The sequence below is a fragment of the Scyliorhinus torazame genome, chromosome 24 (assembly GCF_047496885.1).
Source record: "Scyliorhinus torazame isolate Kashiwa2021f chromosome 24, sScyTor2.1, whole genome shotgun sequence".
Lineage (NCBI taxonomy): Eukaryota > Metazoa > Chordata > Chondrichthyes > Carcharhiniformes > Scyliorhinidae > Scyliorhinus > Scyliorhinus torazame.
The window spans coordinates 22521030-22545937 of NC_092730.1; the positions used below are offsets into that span (position 1 = coordinate 22521030).

At 55.8% G+C, this 24908-nt stretch overlaps 1 protein-coding gene across 1 annotated transcript in view; it reads left to right on the forward strand.

Moving 5' to 3' along the window:
* Positions 1–23285, forward strand: part of LOC140400215 (protein Daple-like) — a 40245-nt gene extending 16960 nt beyond the window's left edge. The window contains exons 4-7 of the mRNA XM_072489684.1: positions 4192–4261; positions 6412–6470; positions 22808–22891; positions 23109–23285. Coding sequence (XP_072345785.1) covers positions 4192–4261; positions 6412–6470; positions 22808–22891; positions 23109–23285 — 390 coding nt within the window. The remainder of the gene's footprint in view (positions 1–4191; positions 4262–6411; positions 6471–22807; positions 22892–23108) is intronic.
* Positions 23286–24908: the final 1623 nt, after the last annotated feature.

Here is a 24908-nt window from a genome sequence, read left to right on the forward strand (position 1 = left end):
ATTTCGAACCTGGAGACATCTGAACGGGCCTGGGCCCCGAGAGCCCGAACGTCACCGTCAATTCCTCGAGACCGGCAAACTGCACCCCCCGCCCTCCAGAAACATGTCCTCCAGTCTCTCCAATCCCCCCCCCCCCCCCCCCCACCCCACCCCCGTCCCGGACCCCTCCTTGGCATCTCCCTCTTTCGTCCTGGGTGTCGAGACCCAGAGCTCCTGTTCTTCCCTTTCCCCTTCCCTTCCTTCCCAGGTTTCTGTTGCCAACATTGTGGGTGTGGGGGTGGGGAGGGGCTTCCTGCCCCTCTTTACCCCCCCCCCCCACGCTTCTGCCTGTCATCCTCCTGTGTTTCCTTCTCGCTTCCTCCCCCCCCCCCCCCCGTACCTTCGTACCTCTTAAGACTTGTGTCTCCCCGCCTGCTCTCCCCGCCGTCTCTCCCGGGGGGGGGTGGGGGGCTCGGCCTCCTCCTCCACGCGTAGCTCCGGCGGGTCCGATACCCCGAAGACTGCCACTCCCGGACACGCCTCCCCCCCCCCCCCCCCGCCACAACCTTGGTCACCGCCATTGGCGCCCAATCTCGGGCCAGATTCTACACTGAGGCAAGTTCTAAATCTCGTCTGAATTGACCCCACATCCCGACGGTCGATCTCTTTGAAGGACTACCCTACGAATCCTCGGAGTCTTACCCCTTCTGTGTAAAGGGTGAGATCATTTCTCGACCTCCCCAGAGAAGGATTTGGGGAAGAAAACAGGTAGATTCTGGAAAGGGGACAAAAAACCGTGAAAGTATGTTCACCTTCATCGACTGGACCCTGCCCGCCAAGGACCAGGGGAAGGTCAGCCCACCTCTGCAGCCTGGTCTTGACCCCACCCACCAGGCCTGTCGATGAAGCTAGGCCCAATCGAACTCCAGATTTTTTTTACAGTATTCAAATTCCACCGTGTCCTGGTTGGGGATTCGACTCCGGGACGCTAGACCATCACCCTCTGGACCACGAGCTCAGATTAGATCCCCCCTTATTCTTCCAAACACGAGAGAGTATCGCAATCTCTCTCCGTCTCTGGAATCGATCGATTGAATGCCAAGGGGCGGTGGTTCGAACCTCTCACGCTGGAGTTGGGCATGGCCTGGCGCTAATTGGGGCGCAAATGTTGCTTGCCGCTGGTCAGCCCAGGCCTGGGCAGTGTCCGGACCTTGCTGCATTTGGACATGGACTGATTCAGTGCCTGAGGAGCTGGGAAGGTGTGGAAATAACGCAGCGTTTTGCAATAGTGCTCTTAATCCCGGTGGTAGGTGTCTGTGGAATCTGGGTGAGGACAGAGTGTATCTATTGTGGGTTCTTTGGCTGGTGTGAGAATCCTGACTCACTCTTCCTGTGAAGGGACAGTGTTAAGTAGTGCAGCAGTTCCTCTTTCGTGGTCAGCCTCTCTCCCACCCCGCCCTCCTCCCGTCCCCCTCCTCCCTCTGCTTCACACCGACCGAGCAAGCGCCGCCTCTAACCTCAGTGACAAACACCCTCCGGTTATTTTTAGCTGCTGGTTTCAAAGTGCCGCTGCCAATTGTTCACCCCTCCTCCTCGGGGCACCTCTGCTCACCGCCTCGGAGAGAGGCACCGAGACGTCGGGCGATTCACGTCCTGTCCCTACCACCCCCCCGCCCAGGCCCATGGGGCAGCATGATAGCGGTTAGCACAGCTGCCTCGCAGCACCAGGGTCCCAGGTTCGATTCCCGGCTTGGGCACGTCCTCCCCGTGTGTGCGTGGGTTTCCTCCGGGTGCTCCGGTTTCCTCCCACAGTCCAAAGACGTGCAGGTTAGGTGGATTGGCCGTGATAAATTGCCCTTAGTGTGCAAAAAAAAAAGGTTGGGTGGGGTTACTGGGATAGGGTGGAGGCTTGGGCTTGAGTAGGGTGCTCTTTCCAAGAGCCAGTGCAGACTCGATGGGCCGAATGGCCTCCTTCTGCACTGCAGAGTTTATCATTCTATCATAATACCCCCCTCCCCCTCCCTCTCTAATACCCCCTCCCCCTCCCTCACTCTCTCTAATACCCCCTCCTTCTCTCTAATACCCCCTCTCCCCTCCCTCCTTCTCTCTAATACCCCCTCTCCCCTCCCTCCCTCTCTCTAATCCCACCTCCCTCCCCCCTCTCTCTCTAATACCCCCTCCCCCCTCCCTCACTCTCTCTAATACCCCCTCCTTCTCTCTAATACCCCCTCTCCCCTCCATCCCTCTCTCTAATACCCCCTCCCCTCCCTCTCTCTAATACCCCCTCCCTCTCTCTAATCCCCCTCTCCCTCGCTCTCTAATACCCCCTCCCCCTCCCTCTCTCTAATACCCCCTCTCCCCTCCTTCCCTCTCTCTAATATCCCCTCCCCCTCTCTCTAATACCCCCTCCCCGCCCTCCCTTTCTCTCTAATACCCCCTACCTCCTCTCTCTCTCTAATACCCCCTCCCTCCCTCTAATACCCCCTCCCTCTCTCTGTCTAATACCCCCTCCCTCTCTCTAATACCCCCTCCCCTCCCTCCCTCCCTCTCTCTAATATCCCCTCCCCATCCCTCCCTCCCTCTCTCTAATACCCTCTCCCCTCCTCCCTCCCTCCCTCTCTCTAATACCCCTTCCCCCTCCATCTCTCTAATACCCCCCTTCCCCTCCCTCTCTAGTACCCCCTCCCCGTCCCTCTCTAATACCCCCTCCCTCTCTCTAATACCCCCTCCCCTCCATCTCTCTAATACCCCCTTCCCCTCCCTTTCTCTAATACCACCTCCCCCTCCCTCCCTCCCCCCTCTCTCTAATACCCCCTCCCCCTCCCTCTCTCTAATACCCCTCCCCCTCCCTCCCTCCTTCTCTCTAATACCCCCTCCCCCTCTCGAATACCCCCTCCCTCTCTCTGTCTAATACCCTCTCCCTCCCTCTAATACCCCTTTCCCCTCCCTCTCTCTCGAATACACCCTCACCCTCCCTCCCTTTCTCTCTCATACCCCCTACCTCCTCCCTCTCTCTAATACCCCCTCCCTCCCTCTAATACCCCCTCCCTCTCTCTGTCTAATACCCCCTCCCTCTCTCTAATACCCCCTCCCCTCCCTCCCTCCCTCTCTCTAATACCCCCTCCCCATCCCTCCCTCTCTCTAATACCCTCTCCCCTCCTCCCTCCCTCCCTCTCTCTAATACCCCTTCCCCCTCCATCTCTCTAATACCCCCTTCCCCTCCCTCTCTAATACCCCCTCCCCATCCCTCTCTAATACCCCCTCCCTCTCTCTAATACCCCCTCCCCTCCATCTCTCTAATACCCCCTTCCCCTCCCTTTTGTCTAATACCACCTCCCCCTCCCTCCCTCCCCCCCTCTCTCTAATACCCCCTCCCTCCCTCCTTCTCTCTAATACCCCCTCCCCCTCCGTCTCTCGAATACCCCCTCCCTCTCTCTGTCTAATACCCCCTCCCTCCCTCTAATACCCCTTTCCCCTCCCTCTCTCTCGAATACACCCTCACCCTCCCTCCCTCTCTCTCTAATACCTCTCCCTCCCTCTCTCTCAAATACCCCCTCCCCCTCTCTCTAATACCCCACTCTCTCTAATACCCCCTCCCCCTCCCTCTCTAATACCCCTCCCCCTCCCTCTCTAATACCTCCCTCCCTCTCTCTAATACCCCCTCCCTCTCTCTAATACCCCTCCCTCTCTCTAATACCCCATCCCCCTCTCTAATACCCCCTCCCCCTCCCTCTCTCTAATACCCCCTCCCTCTCTCTAATACCCCCTCCCCCTCCCTCTCTCTAATACCCCCTCCCCTCTCTAATACCCCCTCCCCCTCCCTCTCTCTAATACCCCCTCCCTCTCTCTAATACCCCCTCTCCCCTCTCTCGCTAATACCCCCTCCCCTCTCTCTAATACCCTCTCCCCCACCCCCTCTCTCTAATACCCCCTCCCCTCCTGGTCTATCTAATACCCCCTCCCTCTAATACCCCCTCCCCCTCCCTCTCTCTAATACCCCCTCCCCCTTCCTCTCTCTAATACCCCCTCCCTCCCTCCCTCCCTCTAATACCCCCTCCCTCTAATACCCCCTCCCCCTCCCTCTCTCTAATCCCCCCTCCCCCCTCGCTCTCTAATACCCCCTCCCCCTCCCCCTCCCCCCTCCCTCTCTCTAATACCCCCTCCCCCCTCTCTCTCTCTAATGCCCCTTTTCTGTATTTCCCCCACTCACAGGAGGATCTTCAGCAACTCGTTCTGATGACCGTCCCGAATGTACAGCTCCTGGGCCGCGACCCCCTGAGCGGTAAGTGTCTGCCGCGCCCTCACCGGGTTGCCCGTGGTTACAGGATTCCCGCCTCCTGCCCCCGATCGGTTGTGCCACTGAGCCGGCTATTCGACTGCATGAGGTAGCACCTGTCTCTCAATCCCTGCCCTGCCCAGCCTTCCCAGGCCACTCCCCCAGCCCAAGGGTGATTTGTTATGTTGTGGGTGTAACATAAGCAGCTTCCTTGTGGTGTACTTGACAACGGAAGGTTCAGATGTGGCGATAACTTCAACACGTTTATTAAACTATTTACACTTCTATTACTCGGGTTCGACACTACTGCTAATCCTACGATAGCTACCCAGACTGACTAACCAGTTGCTGCAATCCATGTGGTGGGTGTAATATTGAATCAACCCTGTGTCTGTCCTCACTGACTGTCTCCACTGGAAAGAGGCAGATCATGTGTATGGTGACCTTTATATATGGGTTGGTGTAATGCCCCCCTGTGGTAGTGTCACCTCTGTGTGTATCGTGAATGTCCATTGGTCGCGTCCTATCCAACTGATCTATTGGTTGAGTGTGTGTGAGATGTCTCTGGTGCTCCCTCTAGTGTCTAGCTAGCCTACATGCATTTACATTGATGCACATCACCACAAAGGGGTCTTCACACTGTCTCCCCCTGTCTGGGTCTCTCTCTCTGTCTGGGTCTCTCTCTCTGTCTGGGTCTCTCTCTCTGTCTGGGTCTCTCTCTCTGTCTGGGTCTCACTCTCTATCTGGGTCTCTCTCTCTCTGTCTGGGTCTCTCTCTCTGTCTGGGTATCTCTCTCTGTCTGGGTCTCACTCTCTGTCTGGGTCTCTCTCTCTGTCTGGGTCTCACTCTCTGTCTGGGTCTCTCTCTCTGTCTGGGTCTCTCTCTCTGTCTGGGTCTCACTCTCTGTCTGGGTCTCTCTCTCTGTCTGGGTCTCTCTCTCTGTCTGGGTCTCACTCTCTGCCTGGGTCTCTCTCTCTGTCTGGGTCTCTCTCTCTGTCTGGGTCTCACTCTCTGTCTGGGTATCTCTCTCTGTCTGTCTCTCGCTCTCTCTATGTCTGGGTCTCTCTCCCTCTGTCTCACAATCTCTCTCTGTCTGGGACTCGCTCTGTCTATGTCTGGGTCTCTCTCTCTCTCTCTGTCTGGGTCTCTCTCTCTCTCTCTGTCTGGGTCTCTCTCTCTCTCTCTGTCTGGGTCTCTCTCTCTCTGTCTGGGTCTCTCTCTCTGTCTGGGTCTCTCTCTCTGTCTGGGTCTCTCTCTCTCTCTGGGTCTCTTTCTCTCTCTCTGCCTGGGTCTCTCTCTCTGTCTGGGTCTCTCTCTCTGTCTGGGTCTCTCTCTCTGTCTGGGTCTCTCTCTCTATGTCTGGGTCTCTCTCTCTCTCTCTCTCTGTCTGGGTCTCTATCTCTCTCTCTGTCTGGGTCTCTATCTCTCTCTCTCTCTCTGCCTGGGTCTCTCTCTCTGTCTCTCTCTCTCTCTGTCTGTCTCTCTCTCTCGTTCCCTCTGTCTGTCTCTCTCTCTCTGTCTGGATCTCTCTCTCTCTGTCTGTCTCTCTCTCTGTGTGCCTGGGTCTCTCTCTCTGTCTCTCTCTCTCTCTCTCTCTGTCTCTCTCTCTCTCTCTGTCTGGATCTCTCTCTCTCTGTCTGTCTCTCTCTCTCTGTGTCTGGGTCTCTCTCTCTGTCTGGATCTCTCTCTGTCTCTCTCTCTCTCTCTGTCTGGTCTCTCTCTCTCTGTCTCTCTCTGCCTGGGTCTCTCTCTCTGTCTCTCTCTCTCTGTCTGTCTCTCTCTGTCTGTTGGGTCTCTCTCTCTCTCCCTATGTCTGGGTCTCTCTCTCTCTCTGTCTGGTCTCTCTGTCTCTCTCTCTCTCTCTGTCTGGTCTCTCTCTCTCTGTCTCTCTCTGTCTCTCTCTCTGTCTCTCTCTGTCTCTGTCTCTGTCTCTCTCTCTCTGTCTCTCTCTCTCTCTCTCTCTCTGTCTGGTCTCTCTCGCTCTGTCTGGTCTCTCTCTCTGTCTCTCTCTCTGTCTCTGTCTCTCTCTCTCTCTCTGTCTCTGTCTCTCTCTCTCTCTTTGTCTGGGTCTCTCTCCCTCTCTCACTCTCATTCTCTCTCTCTCTCTCTCCTGTCGGTCTCAGTATTAAATTAATGGTGGTTCTCTGATGTTTCAGACGAGGGTCTACAGGAGTTCGAGAAGTTGCTGCTGATGTTATTGGGCTGTGCAGTTCAGGTATGTCCTGAGATCAAACACCAGAGACAACCGTTAGCCAGACTGACCAATCCCTGCCTGGACACAGAGTGACCAATCCCTGCCTGGACACAGAGTGTCCAATCCCTGACTGGACACAGAGTGACTAATCCCTGACTGGACACAGAGTGACCAATCCCTGAGTGGACACAGAGTGACCAATCGCTGACTGGACACAGAGTGACCAATCCCTGCCTGGACACAGAGTGACCAATCCCTGCCCGGACACAGAGTGACCAATCCCTGCCCAGACACAGAGTGACCAATCCCTGCCTGGACACAGAGTGACCAATCGCTGACTGGACACAGAGTGACCAATCCCTGCCTGGACACAGAGTGACCAATCCCTGCCTGGACACAGAGTGACCAATCCCTGCCTGGACACAGAGTGACCAATCCCTGCCCGGACACAGAGTGACCAATCCCTGCCCAGACACAGAGTGACCAATCCCTGCCTGGACACAGAGTGACCAATCCCTGACTGGACACAGAGTGACTAATCCCTGACTGGACACAGAGTGACCAATCCCTGAGTGGACACAGAGTGACCAATCCCTGCCTGGACACAGAGTGACCAATCCCTGACTGGACACAGAGTGACCAATCCCTGCCTGGACACAGAGTCACCAATCCCTGCCCGGACACAGAGTGACCAATCCCTGCCTGGACACAGTGACCAATCCCTGCCTGGACACAGAGTGACCAATCCCTGACTGGACACAGAGTGACTAATCCCTGACTGGACACAGAGTGACCAATCCCTGAGTGGACACAGAGTGACCAATCGCTGACTGGACACAGAGTGACCAATCCCTACCTGGACACAGAGTGACCAATCCCTGCCTGGACACAGAGTGACCAATCCCTGCCCAGACACAGAGTGACCAATCCCTGCCTGGACACAGAGTGACCAATCCCTGCCTGGACACAGAGTGACCAATCCCTGACTGGTCACAGAGTGACCAATCCCTGCCCGGACACAGAGTGACCAATCCCTGCCTGGACACAGAGTGACCAATCCCTGCCTGGACACAGAGTGACCAATCCCTGCCTGGACACAGAGTCACCAATCCTTGCCCGGACACAGAGTGACCAATCTCTGACTGGACACAGAGTGACCAATCCCTGCCTGGACACAGAGTGACCAATCCCTGACTGGACACAGAGTGACCAATCCCTGCCTGGACACAGAGTCACCAATCCCTGCCCGGACACAGAGTGACCAATCCCTGCCCAGACATAGAGTGACCAATCCCTGCCTGGACACAGAGTGACCAATCCCTGCCTGGACACAGAGTGACCAATCCCTGACTGGACACAGAGTGACCAATCTCTGCTCGGACACAGAGTGACCAATCCCTGCCCGGACACAGAGTGACCAATCCCTGCCTGGACACAGAGTGATCAATCCCTGCCTGGACACAGAGTGACCAATCCCTGCCTGGACACAGAGTGACCAATCCCTGCCTGGACACAGAGTGACCAATCCCTGCCTGGACACAGAGTCACCAATCCCTGTCCGGACACAGAGTGACCAATCTCTGCCCGGACACAGAGTGACCAATCCCTGAGTGGACACAGAGTGACCAATCTCTGCCTGGACACAGAGTGACCAATCCCTGCCTGGACACAGAGTGACCAATCTCTGCTCGGACACAGAGTGACCAATCCCTGCCCGGACACAGAGTGACCAATCCCTGCCTGGACACAGAGTGATCAATCCCTGCCTGGACACAGAGTGACCAATCCCTGCCTGGACACAGAGTGACCAATCCCTGCCCGGACACAGAGTGACCAATCCCTGCCCGGACACAGAGTGACCAATCTCTGCCTGGACACAGAGTGACCAATCCCTGCCTGGACACAGAGTGACCAATCTCTGCTCGGACACAGAGTGACCAATCTCTGCTCGGACACAGAGTGACCAATCTCTGCCCGGACACAGAGTGACCAATCCCTGCCTGGACACAGAGTGACCAATCTCTGCCTGGACACAGAGTCACCAATCCTTGCCCGGACACAGAGTGACCAATCCCTGACTGGACACAGAGTGACCAATCTCTGCCTGGACACAGAGTGACCAATCCCTGCCTGGACACAGAGTGACCAATCTCTGCTCGGACACAGAGTGACCAATCTCTGCTCGGACACAGAGTGACCAATCTCTGCTCGGACACAGAGTGACCAATCCCTGCCTGGACACAGTGACCAATCCCTGCCCAGACACAGAGCGACCAATCCCTGCTGGACTCAGAGTGACCAATCCCTGCCCGGACACAGAGTGACCAATCTCTGCCTGGACACAGAGTGACCAATCCCTGCCCGGACACAGAGTGACCAATCTCTGCCTGGACACAGAGTGACCAATCGCTGCCCGGACACAGAGTGACTAATCCCTGCCTGGGCACAGAGTGACCAATCCCTGCCTGGACACAGAGTGACCAATCCCTGCCTGGACACAGAGTGACCAATCTCTGCCTGGACACAGAGTGACCAATCCCTGCCTGGACACAGAGTGACCAATCCCTGCCCGGACACAGAGTGACCAATCCCTGCCCAGACACAGAGTGACCAATCCCTGCCTGGACACAGAGTGACCAATGGGGAATTAGTTCATGCAACATTCTGGCACAGGAAAAGGTCAGTCACTCTATCAGACTGAAGCCTCTATCCACATAAACTGTCCAGTCTAATCCCACTCTCCCCCCTCCCCACACCCTTTAACATCCCGCCCGTCTCCTCAGGCTCTCTGGCACAGGCCAAGCTCGCTGTCGGAGACTGCGTCTCCTCAGACACCGCTGCGATTTCCGGGGCCCATTCCTCAGAGCGGGTAAGGACTTGCATCTCTGATATTCTGACACTCGCACCCACCCCCGCCCCCCCCCGCCCGCCTTGGCCTATTCCTGTTTATTGTGGGCTGTCTCCTCTCAGGAGGTTTGCACGGATGCTGCAGGGATCATCTCCTGAGCCCACGTGTTTGATGGATTAGGGGGATCGATAGCAGGTGGCACTGCAACGGGACATGTGCTGGCTGGTGCCCGAAAAGACTGAGGAACAAAGTCACGAAGATCGGATGTGGGGCGGGTGCAAGGTGTTAGCCAGCGAATCAAACGGTGCGAGAGCCCGTAATGGCGAGATTCATGTGGGCACATATTTTGGGAACTTAGTGCCGTCGAATATGGACCACAACTGTGTCGGCGTAGCCAAACTCACCCAGAACAACACTTACAGAGGGTACGGACAATCAGGGATAGTGGAGGGAACTTGTGCCTAGAATCTGAAGAGGTAGGGGAGGCCCTAAATGAATATTTTGCTTCAGTATTCACGAGAAAGCGGGACCTTGTTGCCCATGAGAGCAGTGTGAACCAGGTTAATAGACTCGAACACGTTGATATTAAGAAGGAGGATGTGCTGGAAATTTTGAAAAGCATCAGGATAGATAAGTCCCCTGGGCCTGACGGGATATACCCAAGGTTACTGCGGGAAGCGAGGGAGGAGATTGCTGCGCCGTTGGCGATGATCTTTGCATCCTCACTCTCCACTGGGTGATTGGAGGGAGGCGAATGTTGTTCCCCTGTTCAAGAAAGGGAATATCACAGCTGTACTACGGGAGGACACCTCAGAGGGCAGCGAGGCTATATGGGTAGAGGTCAGGAATAAGAAGGGTGTAGTCACAATGTTGGGGGTTTACTACAGGCCTCCCAACAGCCAGCGGGAGATAGAGGAGCAGATAGGTAGACAGATTTTGGAAAAGAGTAAAAACAACAGGGTTGTGGTGATGAGAGACTTCAACTTCCTCAATATTGACTGGGACTCACTTAATGCCAGGGGCTTAGACGGGGAAGAGTTTGTAAGGAGCATCCAGGAGGGCTTCTTAAAACAATATGTAGACAGTCCAACTAGGGAAGGGGCTGTACTGGACCTGGTATTGGGGAATAGATTATCATAGAATTTACAGTGCAGAAGGAGGCCATTCGGCCCATCGAGTCTGCACCGGCTCTTGGAAAGAGCACCCTACCCAAGGTCAACACCGCCACCCTATCCCCATAACCCAGTAACCCCACCCAACACTAAGGGCAATTTTGGACACTAAGGGCAATTTATCATGGCCAATCCACCTAACCTGCACATCTTTGGACTGTGGGAGGAAACCGGAGCACCCGGAGGAAACCCACGCACACACGGGGAGGATGTGCAGACTCCGCACAGACAGTGACCCAAGCCGGAATCGAACCTGGGACCCTGGAGCTGTGAAGCAATTGTGCTATCCACAAGGCTACCGTGCTGCCCCCCACAAGGCTACCGTGCTGCCCCGGCCAGGTGGTAGATGTTTCAGTAGGGGAGCATTTCGGGAACAGTGACCACAATTCAGTAAATTTTAAAGTGCTGGTGGACAAGGATAAGAGTGGTCCTAGGGTGAATGTGCTAAATTGGGGGAAGGCAAATTATAACAATATTAGGCGGGAACTGAAGAACCTAGATTGGGGGCGGATGATTGAGGGTACATCAACATCTGACATGTGGGAGGCTTTCAAGTGTAAGTTGAAAGGAATTCAGGACCGGCATGTTCCTGTGAGGAAGAAGGATAAATACGGCAATTTTCGGGAACCTTGGATAACAAGAGATATTGTAGGCCTCGTCAAAAAGAAAAAGGAGGCATTTGTCAGGGCTAAAAGGCTGGGAACAGACAAAGCCTGTGTGGAATATAAGGAAAGTAGGAAGGAACTTAAGCAAGGAGTCAGGAGGGCTAGAAGGGGTCACGAAAAGTCATTGGCAAATAGGGTTAAGGAAAATACCAAGGCTTTTTATACATACATAAAAAGCAAGAGGGTAGCCAGGGAAAGGGTTGGCCCACTGAAGGATAGGCAAGGGAATCTATGTGTGGAGCCAGAGGAAATGGGTGAGGTACTAAATTAATACTTTGCATCAGTATTCACCAAAGAGAAGGAATTGGTGGATGTCGAGTCTGGAGAAGGGTGTGTAGATAGCCTGGGTCACATTGAGATCCAAAAAGACGAGGTGTTGGGCATCTTGAAAAATATTAAGGTAGATAAGTCCCCAAGGCCTGATGGGATCTACCCTAGAATACTGAAGGAGGCTGGAGAGGAAATTGCTGAGGCTTTGACAGAAATCTTTGGATCCTCACTGTCTTCAGGTGATGTCCCGGAGGACTGGAGAATAGCCAATGTTGTTCCTTTGTTTAAGAAGTGTAGCAAGGATAATCCAGAGAACTACAGGCTGGTGAGCCTTACGTCAGTGGTAGGGAAATTACTGGAGAGAATTCTTCGAGATAGGATCTACTCCCATTTGGAAGCAAATGGACGTATTAGTGAGAGGCAGCATGGTTTTGTGAAGGGGAGGTCGTGTCTCACTAACTTGATAGAGTTTTTCGAAGAGGTCACAAAGATGATTGATGCAGGTAGGGCAGTGGATGTTGTCTATATGGGCTTCAATAAGGCCTTTGACAAGGTCCCTCATGGTAGACTAGTACAAAAGGTGAAGTCAAACAGGATCAGGGGTGAGCTGGCAAGGTGGATACAGAACTGGCTAGGTCATAGAAGGCAGAGAGTAGCAATGGAAGGGTGCTTTTCTGATTGGAGGGCTGTGACTAGTGGTGTTCCGCAGGGATCAGTGCTGGGACCTTTGCTGTTTGTAGTATATATAAATGATTTGGAGGAAAATGTAACTGGTCTGATTAGTAAGTTTGCAGACGACACAAAGGTTGGTGGAATTGCGGATAGCAATGAGGACTGCCAGAGGATACAGCAGGATTTAGATTGTTTGGAGACTTGGGCGGAGAGATGGCAGATGGAGTTTAATCCGGACAAATGTGAGGTAATGCATTTTGGAAGGTCTAATGCAGGTAGGGAATATGCAGTGAATGGTAGAACCCTCAAGAGTATTGAAAGTCAGAGAGATCTAGGTGTACAGGTCCACAGGTCACTGAAAGGGGCAACACAGGTGGAGAAGGTAGTCAAGAAGGCATACGGCATGCTTGCCTTCATTGGCCGGGGCATTGAGCATAAGAATTGGCAAGTCATGTTGCAGCTGTATAGAACCTTAGTTAGGCCACACTTGGAGTATAGTGTTCAATTCTGGTCGCCACACTACCAGAAGGATGTGGAGGCTTCAGAGAGGGTGCAGAAGAGATTTACCAGAATGTTGCCTGGTATGGAGGGCATAAGCTATGAGGAGAGGTTGAATAAACTCGGTTTGTTCTCACTGGGACGAAGGAGGTTGAGGGGCGACCTGATAGAGGTCTACAAAATTATGAGGGGCATAGACAGAGTGGATAGTCAGAGGCTTTTCCCCAGGGTAGAGGGGTCAATTCTAGGGGGCATAGGTTTAAGGTAAGAGGGGCAAGGTTTAGAGTAGATGTACGAGGCACGTTTTTTTACACAGAGGGTAGTGGGTGCCTGGAACTCGCTACCGGAGGAGGTGGTGGAAGCAGGGACGATAGTGACATTTAAGGGGCATCTTGACAAATACATTACTAGGATGGGAATAGAGGGATACGGACCCAGGAAGTGTAGAAGATTGTAGTTTAGTCGGGCAGCATGGTCGGCACGGGCTTGGAGGGCCGAAGGGTCTGTTCCTGTGCTGTACTTTTCTTTGTTCTTCGTTAATAGGGAAATCCCTGGGAATTACAGACCCATCAGTCTTACGACTGTGGTGAGCAAAATATTGGAAAGGATTCTGAGAGACAGGGGGCGCCATTCTCCGACCCCCCGCCGGGTCGGAGAATGGCCGTTGGCCGCCGTGAATCCCGCCCCCACCCCGCCGAAGTCTCCGGTACCGGAGATTGGGCGGGGGCGGGAATTGGGCCGCGCCGGTTGGCGGGACCCCCCGTTCAATTCTCCGGCCCGGATGGGCCGAAGTCCCGCCCAGAAATTGCCTGTCCCGCCGGCGTAAATCAAAGCTGGTATTTACAGGCGGGACCAGGCGGCGTGGGCGGGCTCCGGGGTCCTGGGGGGGGGGGCGCGGGGCGATCTGACCCCGGGGGGTGCCCCCACGGTGGCTTGGCCCGCGATCGAGGCCCACCGACCCGCGGGCGGGCCTGTGCCGTGGGGGAACTCTTTCCCTTCCGCCTCCGCCACGGCCTCCACCATGGCGGAGGCGGAAGAGACTCTCCCCACTGCACATGCGCGGGAAACTGACAGCGGCCGCTGACGCCCCCGCGCATGCGCCGCATATCCGCGCCAGCTGGCGGGGCAACAAACGCCATTTCCGCCAGCTGGCGGGGCGGAAATCCCTCCGCCGCCGGCCTAGCCCCTCAACGTTGGGGCTAGGCCGCCAAAGATGCGGAGCATTCCGCACCTTTGGGCCGGCGCGATGCCCGTCTGATTGGCGCCGTCTTTGGCGCCAGTCGGCGGACATCCCGCCGTTGGGGGAGAATTTCGCCCAGGATTTATGATTATTTAGTAAACTATTGTTTGATTAAAGATAGTCAGCTTGGCTTTGTGAGGGGCAGGTCATGCTTCACAAGCCTCATTGAATTCTTTGAGGATGTGACGAGACACATTGATGAAGGTCGAGCAGTGGATGTGGTGTATATGGATTTCAGTAAGGCATTTGACAAGGTTCCCCATGGTAGGCTCATTCAGAACGTTAGGGGGCATGGGATGCAGAGAAATGTGGCTGTCCGGATACAGAATTGGCTGGCCGAAGGAAGACAGCGAGTGGTAGTGGATGGAAAGTATTCCGCCTGGAGGTCGGTGTCCAGTGGTGTCCCGCAGGGATCTGCTCTGGGACCTCTGCTCTTTGTGGTTTTTATAAATGACTTAGATGAGGAAGTGGAAGGGTGGGTTAGTACGTTTGCCGATGACACGAAGGTTGGGGGAGTTGTAGATAGTGTCGAGGGCTGTTCCAGGTTACAACAGGACATTGACAGGATGCAGAGCTGGGCTGAGAAGTGGCAGATGGAGTTCAACCTTGTTAGATGTGAAGTGATTCATTTTGGAAGGCCTTTAACAGGATTAACGGCGGGGGCCAGGATTCTCTGCGCCGAGTCGGAGAATTGACGGAGGGGCGCGGAAAGCCGCCACGCCGCTCCGATGCTGGGCTGGCGGTGCCAATTGCGCCCGCGTGGTCGCCAAGGTGCCGGTCGGGGGCCGTTGAAAGCCGCCCCCCACGACGATTCTCCTCGATCGACAGGCCGAGTGCCCGCCCAGCCGCCAGCGTGGTTTGCCTATGGTCCTACCCGGCGGGACCTCAGCGTTCTGGCTGTGGGGGCCGTCCTGGTGGTGGGTGGGGGGGGGATCCGATTCCGGTGGGGGTGGGGGGCCTATGTTCCGCAGCGCCGGGCCCCTGTACGGCTTCGCTATGTTGCCCGGGGGCCGGCGCGGAGACGGCAGCTATGCAGATGCGCTAACATGGAGACGGCCGTGGCGCGCATGCGCGGACCGGTGCCGGACGAATCAGGCCGGCCTTCGGCTCCGGAGCAGCGCACAGCACTCTGCCGCTATCCTAGCCCCCGAAGAAGGGGAGAATTACTGGGCCTGGATTCCCATTGATGCCACAACGCCCGCGCCGGTTTTGGCACTGGCATCAACACATGGCTAGGGGTGAATTCTGGCCAGGATTCTTGGAAGTGTGGGGGAACAAAGGGATCTTGGGGTCCATGTACATGGATCCCTCAAAGTTGCCACCCAGGTTGATAGGGTTGTTAAGAAGGCGTATAGTGTGTTAGCTTTCATTAACAGGGGGATTGAGTTTCAGAGCCGCGAGGTTTTGCTGCAGCTTTATAAAACTCTTGTTAGACCACACTTGGAATATTGTGTCCAGTTCTGGTCGCCTCGTTATCGGAAGGACGTGGATGTTTTGGAGAGGGTGCAGAGGAGATTTACCAGGATGCTGCCTGGACTGGAGGACATGTCTTATGAAGAAAGGTTGAGGGAGCTGGGGCTTTTCTCACTGGAGCGAAGAAGGCAGAGAGGTGACTTGATAGAGGTGTACAAGGTGATGAGAGGCATGGATAGAGTGGATAGCCAGAGACTTTTCCCTAGGGTGGAAATGGCTGTCACGAGGGGGACATAATTTTAAGGTGATTGGAGGAAGGTATAGGGGAGATGTCAGAGGTTCTTTACACAGAGAGTGGTGGGTGTGTGGAATCACTGCCAGCAGAGGTGGTGGAGTCAGAGTCATTCAGGACATTTAAGCGACTCTTGGACAGGCACACGGACAGCAGTAAACTGAAGGGGTGTAGGTTAGGTCGATCTTAGATTCGGATAAATGGTCGGCACAACATTGTGGGCTGAAGGGCCTGTACTGTGCTGGACTCTTCTATGTTCCATGTTCCATGTTCAGTCTAATCCCACTCTTCCCCTCACTCCCCACACCCTTTAATACCCCACCCAGTCTAATCCCACTCTCCCCCTCACTCCCCGCACCCTTTAATATCCCACCCAGTCTAATCCCACTCTCCCCCTCACTCCCCGCACCCTTTAATATCCCACCCAGTTTAATCCCACTCTCCCCTCACTCCCTGCACCCTTTAATATCCCACCCAGTCTAATCCCACTCTCCCCCCTCACTCCCCGCACCCTTTAATATCCCACCCAGTCTAATCCCACTCTCCCCCTCACTCCCCGCACCCTTTAATATCCCACCCAGTCTAATCCCACTCTCCCCTCACTCCCCACACCCTTTAATATCCCACCCAGTCTAATCCCACTCTCCCCCTCACTCCCCGCACCCTTTAATATCCCACCCAGTCTAATCCCACTCTTCCCCTCACTCCCCACACCCTTTAATATCCCACCCAGTCTAATCCCACTCTCCCCCTCACTCCCCGCACCCTTTAATATCCCACCCAGTTTAATCCCACTCTCCCCTCACTCCCTGCACCCTTTAATATCCCACCCAGTCTAATCCCACTCTCCCCCCTCACTCCCCGCACCCTTTAATATCCCACCCAGTCTAATCCCACTCTCCCCCTCACTTCCTGCACCCTTTAATATCCCACCCAGTCTAATCCCACTCTCCCCCTCACTCCCCCGCACCCTTTAATATCCCACCCAGTCTAATCCCACTCTCCCCCCTCACTCCCCGCACCCTTTAATATCCCGCCTAGTCTAATCCCACTCTCTTCCTCACTCCCCGCACCCTTTAATATCCCACCCAGTCTAATCCCACTCTCCCCCTCACTCCCCGCACCCATTAATATCATATCCAGTCTAATCCCACTCTCCCCCTCACTCCCCGCACCCTTTAATATCATATCCAGTCTAATCCCACTCTCCCCCTCACTCCCCGCACCCTTTAATATCCCACCCAGTCTAATCCCACTCTCCCCCTCACTCCCCACACCCTTTAATATCCCACCCAGTCTAATCCCACCCTCCCCCTCACTCCCCACACCCTTTAATATCCCACCCAGTCTAATCCCACCCTCCCCCTCACTCCCCGCACCCTTTAATATCCCACCCAGTCTAATCCCACTCTCCCCCTCACTCCCCGCACACCTTAATATCCCACCCAGTTTAATCCCACTCTCCCCTCGCTCCCTGCACCCTTTAATATCCCACCCAGTCTAATCCCACTCTCCCCCCTCACTCCCCGCACCCTTTAATATCCCGCCTAGTCTAATCCCACTCTCTTCCTCACTCCCCGCACCCTTTAATATCCCACCCAGTCTAATCCCACTCTCCCCCTCACTCCCCGCACCCTTTAATATCACACCCAGTCTAATCCCACTCTCCCCCTCACTCCCCGCACCCTTTAATATCATATCCAGTCTAATCCCACTCTCCCCCTCACTCTCCGCACCCTTTAATATCCCGCCCAGTCTAATCCCACTCTCCCCCTCACTCCCCACACCCTTTAATATCCCACCCAGACTAATCCACTCTCCCCCTCACTACCCGCACCCTTTAATATCCCACCCAGTCTAATCCCACTCTCCCCCTCACTCCCCACACCCTTTAATATCCCACCCAGTCTAAACCCGCTCTCCCCCTCACTCCCCTCACCCTTTAATATCCCACCCAGTCTAATCCCATTCTGCGCCTCACTCCCCGCACCCTTTAATATCCCACCCAGTCTAATCCCACTCTCCTCCTCACTCCCCACACCCTTTAATATCCCACCCAGGCTAATCCACTCTCCCCCTCACTCCCCGCACCCTTTAATATCCCACCCAGTCTAATCCCACTCTCCCCCTCACTCCCCACACCCTTTAATATCCCACCCAGTCTAAACCCGCTCTCCCCCTCACTCCCCTCACCCTTTAATATCCCACCCAGTCTAATCCCATTCTGCGCCTCACTCCCCGCACCCTTTAATATCCCACCCAGTCTAATCCCACTCTCCTCCTCACTCCCCGCACAATTTAATATCACACCCAGTCTAATCCCCCTCACTCCCCGCACTCCCCACACCCTTTTATATCCCACCCAGTCTAATCCTAGTTACCCCCCTCACTCCCTGCACCCTTTAATATCCCACCCAGTCTAATCCCACTCTCCCCTCACCCCTTAATATCCCACCCAGTCTAATCCCACTCTCCCCCTCACTCCCCGCACCCTTTAATATCCCACCCAGTCTAATCCCACTCTCCCCCCTCACTCCCCACACCCTTTAATATCCCACCCAGTCTAATCCCACTCTCCCCCTCACTCCCCACACCCTTTAATATCCCACCCAGTCTAATCCCACTCTCCCCCTCACTCCCCGCACCCTTTAATATCCCACCCAGTCTAATCCCACTCTCCCCCTCACTCCCCGCACCCTTTAATATCCCACCCAGTCTAATCCCACTCTCCCCCCTCACTCCCCACACCCTTTAATATCCCACCCAGTCTAATCCCCCTCTCCCCCTCACTCCCCGCACCCTTTAATATCCCACCCAGTCTATTCCCACTCTCCCCCTCACTCCCCACGCCCTTTAATATCCCACCCAGTCTAATCCCCCTCTCCCCCTCACTCCCCACACCCTTTAATATCCCACCCAGTCTAATCCCAATCTCCCCCTCACTCCCCGCACCCTTTAATATCCCACCCAGTCTAATCCACCCTCCCCCTCACTCCCCGCACCCTTTAATATCCCACCCAGTCTAATGCCACTCTCCCCCCTCACTCCCCGCACCCTTTAATATCCCACCCAGTCTAATCCCACTCTCCCCCCTCACTCCCCGCACCCTTTAATATCCCACCCAGTCTAATCCCACTCTCGCCCTCACTTCCTGCACCCTTTAATATCCCACCCAGTCTAATCCCACTCTCCCCTCACTCCCCACACCCTTTAATATCCCACCCAGTCTAATCCCACTCTCCCCCTCACTCCCCGCACCCTTTAATATCCCACCCAGTCTAATCCCACTCTCCCCCTCACTCCCCACACCCTTTAATATCCCACCCAGTCTAATCCCACTCTCCCCTCACTCCCCACACCCTTTAATATCCCACCCAGTCTAATCCCACTCTCCCCCTCACTCCCCGCACCCTTTAATATCCCACCCAGTCTAATCCCACTCTCCCCCTCACTCCCCACACCCTTTAATATCCCACCCAGTCTAATCCCACTCTCCCCCTCACTCCCCGCACCCTTTAATATCCCACCCAGTCTAATCCCACCCTCCCCCTCACTCCCCACTCCCTTTAATATTTTTTGTGACGGAAAGCTTCCCTCTGCTGCTTTGTGTCAGTGTGCACGTTTAAACACCAGAGAGGTTTTTCAAAGGGTGTGAAAGATGGTGAGCGGGGCGGGGGGAGGGGGGGACACCCCCTCCATTTCAGGTCAAGGTGAGTGAGTGTCGATTTTCCCTGGGTCTGTGACTATTCTAAATTCCGGTCTCTTTGAGATTATCAAGGAAAATGCCAGTGAGTTTAACGCTGGGACCATCGAGCATCTCGATGTCTTGAGAATTCATTTGAATTCCGAGCACAGAATCTGACCATTCGGCCCATCTTCAGGTGTTCCTGCTCCACACCAGCCTCCGCCCACTCCCCTCTTCATCCCCCCATCCTTCTATCCCTCCCGCCCTCATCAGTTTGTCCAGCTTCCCCCCTGAAATGGAGCAACACCATTCAGCTCGAGCACTCCCTGTGGGAGCGAGTCCCGCATTCTCCCCCACTCCCTGTGGGAGCGAGTCCCACATTCTCCCCACTCCCTGTGAGAGCGTGTCCCGCATTCTCCCCCACTCCCTGTGAGAGCGTGTCCCACATTCTCCCCACTCCCCGTGGGAGCGAGTCCCACATTCTCCCCACTCCCTGTGAGAGCGAGTCCCACATTCTCCCCCACTCCCTGTGGGAGCGAGTCCCACATTCTCCCCACTCCCTGTGGGAGCGAGTCCCACATTCTCCCCCACTCCCTGTGGGAGCGTGTCCCACATTCTCCCCACTCCCTGTGGGAGCGAGTCCCACATTCTCTCCCACTCCCTGTGGGAGCGAGTCCCACATTCTCCCCCACTCCCTGTGGGAGCGAGTCCCACATTCTCCCCCACTCCCTGTGGGAGCGTGTCCCACATTCTCCCCACTCCCTGTGGGAGCGAGTCCCACATTCTCCCCCACTCCCCGTGGGAGCGAGTTCCACATTCACCCCCACTCCCCGTGGGAGCGAGTCCCACATTCTCCCCCACTCCCCGTGGGAGCGAGTCCCACATTCTCCCCCACTCCCTGTGGGAGCGAGTCCCACATTCTCCCCACTCCCTGTGGGAGCGAGTTCCACATTCTCCCCACTCCCTGTGGGAGCGAGTCCCACATTCTCCCCACTCCCTGTGGGAGCGAGTCCCACATTCTCCCCCACTCCCTGTGGGAGCGAGTTCCACATTCTCCCCCACTCCCTGTGGGAGCGAGTTCCACATTCTCCCCACTCCCTGTGGGAGCGAGTCCCACATTCTCCCCCACTCCCTGTGGGAGCGAGTCCCACATTCTCCCCACTCCCTGTGGGAGCGAGTTCCACATACTCCCCACTCCCTGTGGGAGCGAGTCCCACATTCTCTCCACTCCCTGTGGGAGCGAGTCCCACATTCTCCCCACTCCCTGTGTGAGCGAGTTCCACATTCTCCCCCACTCCCTGTGGGAGCGAGTTCCACATTCTCCCCACTCCCTGTGGGAGCGAGTCCCACATTCTCCCCATTCCCTGTGGGAGCGAGTCCCACATTCTCCCCACTCCCTGTGTGAGCGAGTTCCACATTCTCCCCCACTCCCTGTGGGAGCGAGTTCCACATTCTCCCCCACTCCCTGTGGGAGCGAGTCCCACATTCTCCCCCACTCCCTGTGGGAGCGAGTCCCACATTCTCCCCCACTCCCTGTGGGAGCGAGTTCCACATTCTCCCCACTCCCCGTGGGAGCGATTCCCACATTCTACCCACTCCCCGTGGGAGCGAGTCCCACATTCTCCCCCACTCCCCGTGGGAGCGAGTTCCCACATTCTCCCCACTCGCTGTGGGAGCGAGTCGCACATTCTCCCCCACACCCTGTGGGAGCGAGTTCCACATTCTCTCCCACTCCCCGTGGGAGCGAGTCCCACATTCTCCCCCACTCCCCGTGGGAGGGAGTCCCACATTCTCCCCCGCTCCCCGTGGGAGCGAGTTCCACATTCTCTCCCACTCCCCGTGGGAGCGAGTCCCACATTCTCCCCCACTCCCCATGGGAGGGAGTCCCACATTCTCCCCCGCTCCCCGTGGGAGCGAGTCCCACATTCTCCCCCACTCCCTGTGGGAGCGAGTCCCACATTCTCCCCCGCTCCTCGTGGGAGCGAGTTCTACATTCCCCCCCACTCCCTGTGGGAGCGAGTCCCACATTCTCCCCCACTCCCTGTGGGAGCGAGTCCCACATTCTCCCCCGCTCCTCGTGGGAGCGAGTCCCACATCCTCCCCACTCTCTGGGTAAAGACAATTCTCCTGAGGTCCCCATTGGATTTAGACGTGACTATCGCCTGTTGATGACCTTAGAATCCCTCCAATGCAGAAGGAGGCCATTCGGCCCATCGAGTCAGCACCGACCGTCCGAAAGAGCCCCCTACCCAGGCCCACTCCCTGCCCTGTCCCCTTACACATGCACATTTTGAACCCTAAGGAAACCCTTTTCAGAATCTTGAAGGCCTCAATCACCCCCCCTGGGCCTTCCCTTTCCTGGAGCAAAGAGCCTCGATCTGTTCAATCTTTCCTGATGCCTATAAACCTCTTTGTTCTGTCACCATTCTGGTCAATCTTGGTTTTCTAATACACCGGGTAGTCCAGTCCTTCTTTTCCCTGAGCCGTGCTCGTTTGACAAGGATTACCGGTGTGTGGACATCACGTCACGTGACAGGAAATGAGTTGGGTTTTTATTGGGACCGTTGCGTTTGCTACCCCTGATTTTGAACGTGATAAATAAGGCGCTGTGTCACGCGTATCCATTCTCGTTCTGCCTTGATTCTCTGAAAACTGTCACCCGTTTAAAAATAAAACGGACACTGACAGCTCGCTGTGTTTTAAAAAAAAAAAAACCTCCTCATCTTCCCCACCCCTTGCCCGACTCTTTCCCCGGTTCACCTCAACCTCTGGTTACCCGCCCTCCCGGGAAACACTTTCTCCTCGTCTACTCCATCCAAATCCTTCCTGATTTCGAATAAATCTCCGCCCCCCCCCCCCCCCCCCCCCCACACCCCCCCCACACCCGGCTTGACTATCTCTGCTCCGAGGAAGAACTGTCCCAACTTCTCCCGGCGTCTCCGCGTTTTTTAAAAAACTTTTAAAATAAATTGAGAGCACCCAATTCGTTTTTCCAATTAAGGGGCAATTGAGCGCGTGGCCAATCCACCTGACCCGGCACATCTTTGGGTTGTGGGGGCCGAAACCCACGCAGACACGGGGGGAATGTGCCAACTCCACGCGGACAGTGACCCAGGGCCGGGATCGAACCTGGGATCCCGGCGCCAGTGAGGCAGCAGTGCTAACCCACCGCGCCGCCGTGCGGCCCTTCTGTGTCTCCGCGTCGGCTGGTATTCCCTCATCCACTGGTCCCTTCCTGGGAAACACCCCTCCGCGCCCTCCCCGAGGCAGAGGCCTCCTCCCCCAGATTTGGGGGGCCCCGGCCCGCGATGCCTCCCGCGGGCGAATTGCCAATTGACCAGCGATTGGTTGGACCCCTTCCGCCATTTTGAAACTGGGTGGGTGGGGGTGGGGGGGGGGGGGGGTGGGGGGGTGATCGCCTCCAGCGACGGGGGGGGGACACACACACACACACACAGACAGAGGCACGGCGTAAGTAGTCCATTCGGCCCGTCGAGCTTGCCCCACCATTCAAGGAAGTCATGGCTGATCCTCTGTGGTGATCCTCGGCCCGGTCTCTTCATTTCCACACACTCACTAACCCCGTGCTCTCTTTGCTTGCAGTGCGAGAGAAAAGAGGAATTCATCGGGCAAATCCAGGCGCTGGACCTAGACACGCAGGTCTCTGTCGCCAGTCACATCCAGGAGGTAAGCGAGTGAGGCCTTCCCTCGGGGGGGTGGGGGGGTGCAGATTCCGCCAAGGAGAAAAAGATTTGCGAGCCGAACGGGCGCAAAAAGGCGGGCGAGTGGGGCGAGTCGGGTCTTGCAGAGGGCTGGCCCCGGCCCAATGGGCAGAGTGGCCCCCTCCTTCGCTCCAGACATTCCGCGGCCCTAATTCGCCCTTTGCAATCCACTTGGCTTTCAGATCACCCAGAACCAGCAGAACGTGCTGTCTCTTCACTGGCCAGATTTCTCCTCCAGCCACCCGGAGGACCTGCACCTCCTCTTCCAGAACATGGCCGACCATCTGAAGGACTTCGCAAACCAGAGGGATGAGAATCTGGAGGTAAAAAATATTAGTGAGTACTCAGCTGCTTTCTAACTCGGAGAGGCAACGTCTATCTCTGTAACCTCCTCCAGTCCCTGCAACCCTCCCTATCTCTGTAACCTCCTCCAGTCCCTGCAACCCTCCCTCTCTCTGTAACATCCTCCAGCCCCTACAACCCTCCCTCTCTCTGTAACCTCCTCCAGCCCCGACAACCCTCCCTCTCTCTGTAACCTCCTCCAGTCCCTGCAAACCTCCCTATCTCTGTAACCTCCTCCAGTCCCTGCAACCCTCCCTATCTCTGTAACCTCCTCCAGTCCCTGCAACCCTCCCTCTCTCTGTAACCTCCTCCAGCCCCTGCAACCCTCCCTATCTCTGTAACCTCCTCCAGCCACTACAACCCTCCCTATCTCTGTAACCTCCTCCAGCCCCTACAACCCTCCCTATCTCTGTAACCTCCTCCAGCCCCAACAACCCTCCCTATCTCTGTAACCTCCTCCAGCCCCTACAACCTTCCCTTTCTCTGTAACTTCCTCCAGCCCCTACAACCCTCCCGATCTCTGTAACCTCCTCCAGCCTCTACATCCCTCCCTATCTCTGTAACCGCCCCCAGCCCCTACAACCTTCCCTATCTCTGTAACTTCCTCCAGCCCCTACAACCCTCCCGATCTCTGTAACCTCCTCCAGCCGCTACAACCCTCCCTATCTCTGTAACCTCCTCCAGTCCCTACAACCCTCCCTATCTCTGTTACCTCCTCCAGTCCCTGCAACCCTCCCTATCTCTGTTACCTCCTCCAGCCCCTACACCCCTCCCTATCTCTGTTACCTCCTCCAGTCCCTGCAACCCTCCCTATCTCTGTTACCTCCTCCAGCCCCTACACCCCTCCCTATCTCTGTTACCTCCTCCAGCCCCAACAACACTCCCTATCTCTGTAACCTCCTCCAACCCCGACGATCCTCCCTATCTCTGTAACCTCCTCCAGTCCCTACAACCCTCCCTATCTCTGTAACCTCCTCCAGCCCCTACAACCGTCCCTATCTCTGTAACTTCCTCCAGCCCCTACAACCCTCCCTATCTCTGTAACCTCCTCCAGCCCCTACAACCCTCGCTATCTCTGTAACCTCCTCCAGCCCCTACAACCCTCCCTATATCTGTAACCTCCTCCAGCCCCTACAACCTTCCCTATCTCTGTAACTTCCTCCAATACCTACAACCCTCCATATCTCTGTAACTTCCTCCAGCCCCTGCAACCCTCCCTCTCTCTGTAACCTCCTCCAGTCCCTGCAACCCTCCCTCTCTCTGTAACCTCCTCCAGTCCCTACAACCCTCCCTATCTCTGTAACCTCCTCCAGCCCCGACAACCCTCCCTATCTCTGTAACCTCCTCCAATACCTACAACCCTCCCTATCTCTGTAACTTCCTCCAGCCACCTACAACCCTCCCTATCTCTGTAACCTCCTCCAATACCTACAACCCTCCCTATCTCTGTAACCTCCTCCAGCCCCGACAACCCTCCCTATCTCTGTAACCTCCTCCAATACCTACAACCCTCCCTATCTCTGTAACTTCCTCCAACCCCGACAACCCTCCCTATCTCTGTAACCTCCTCCAGCCCCTACAACCCTCCCTATCTCTGTAACCTCCTCCAATACCTACAACCCTCCCTATCTCTGTAACCT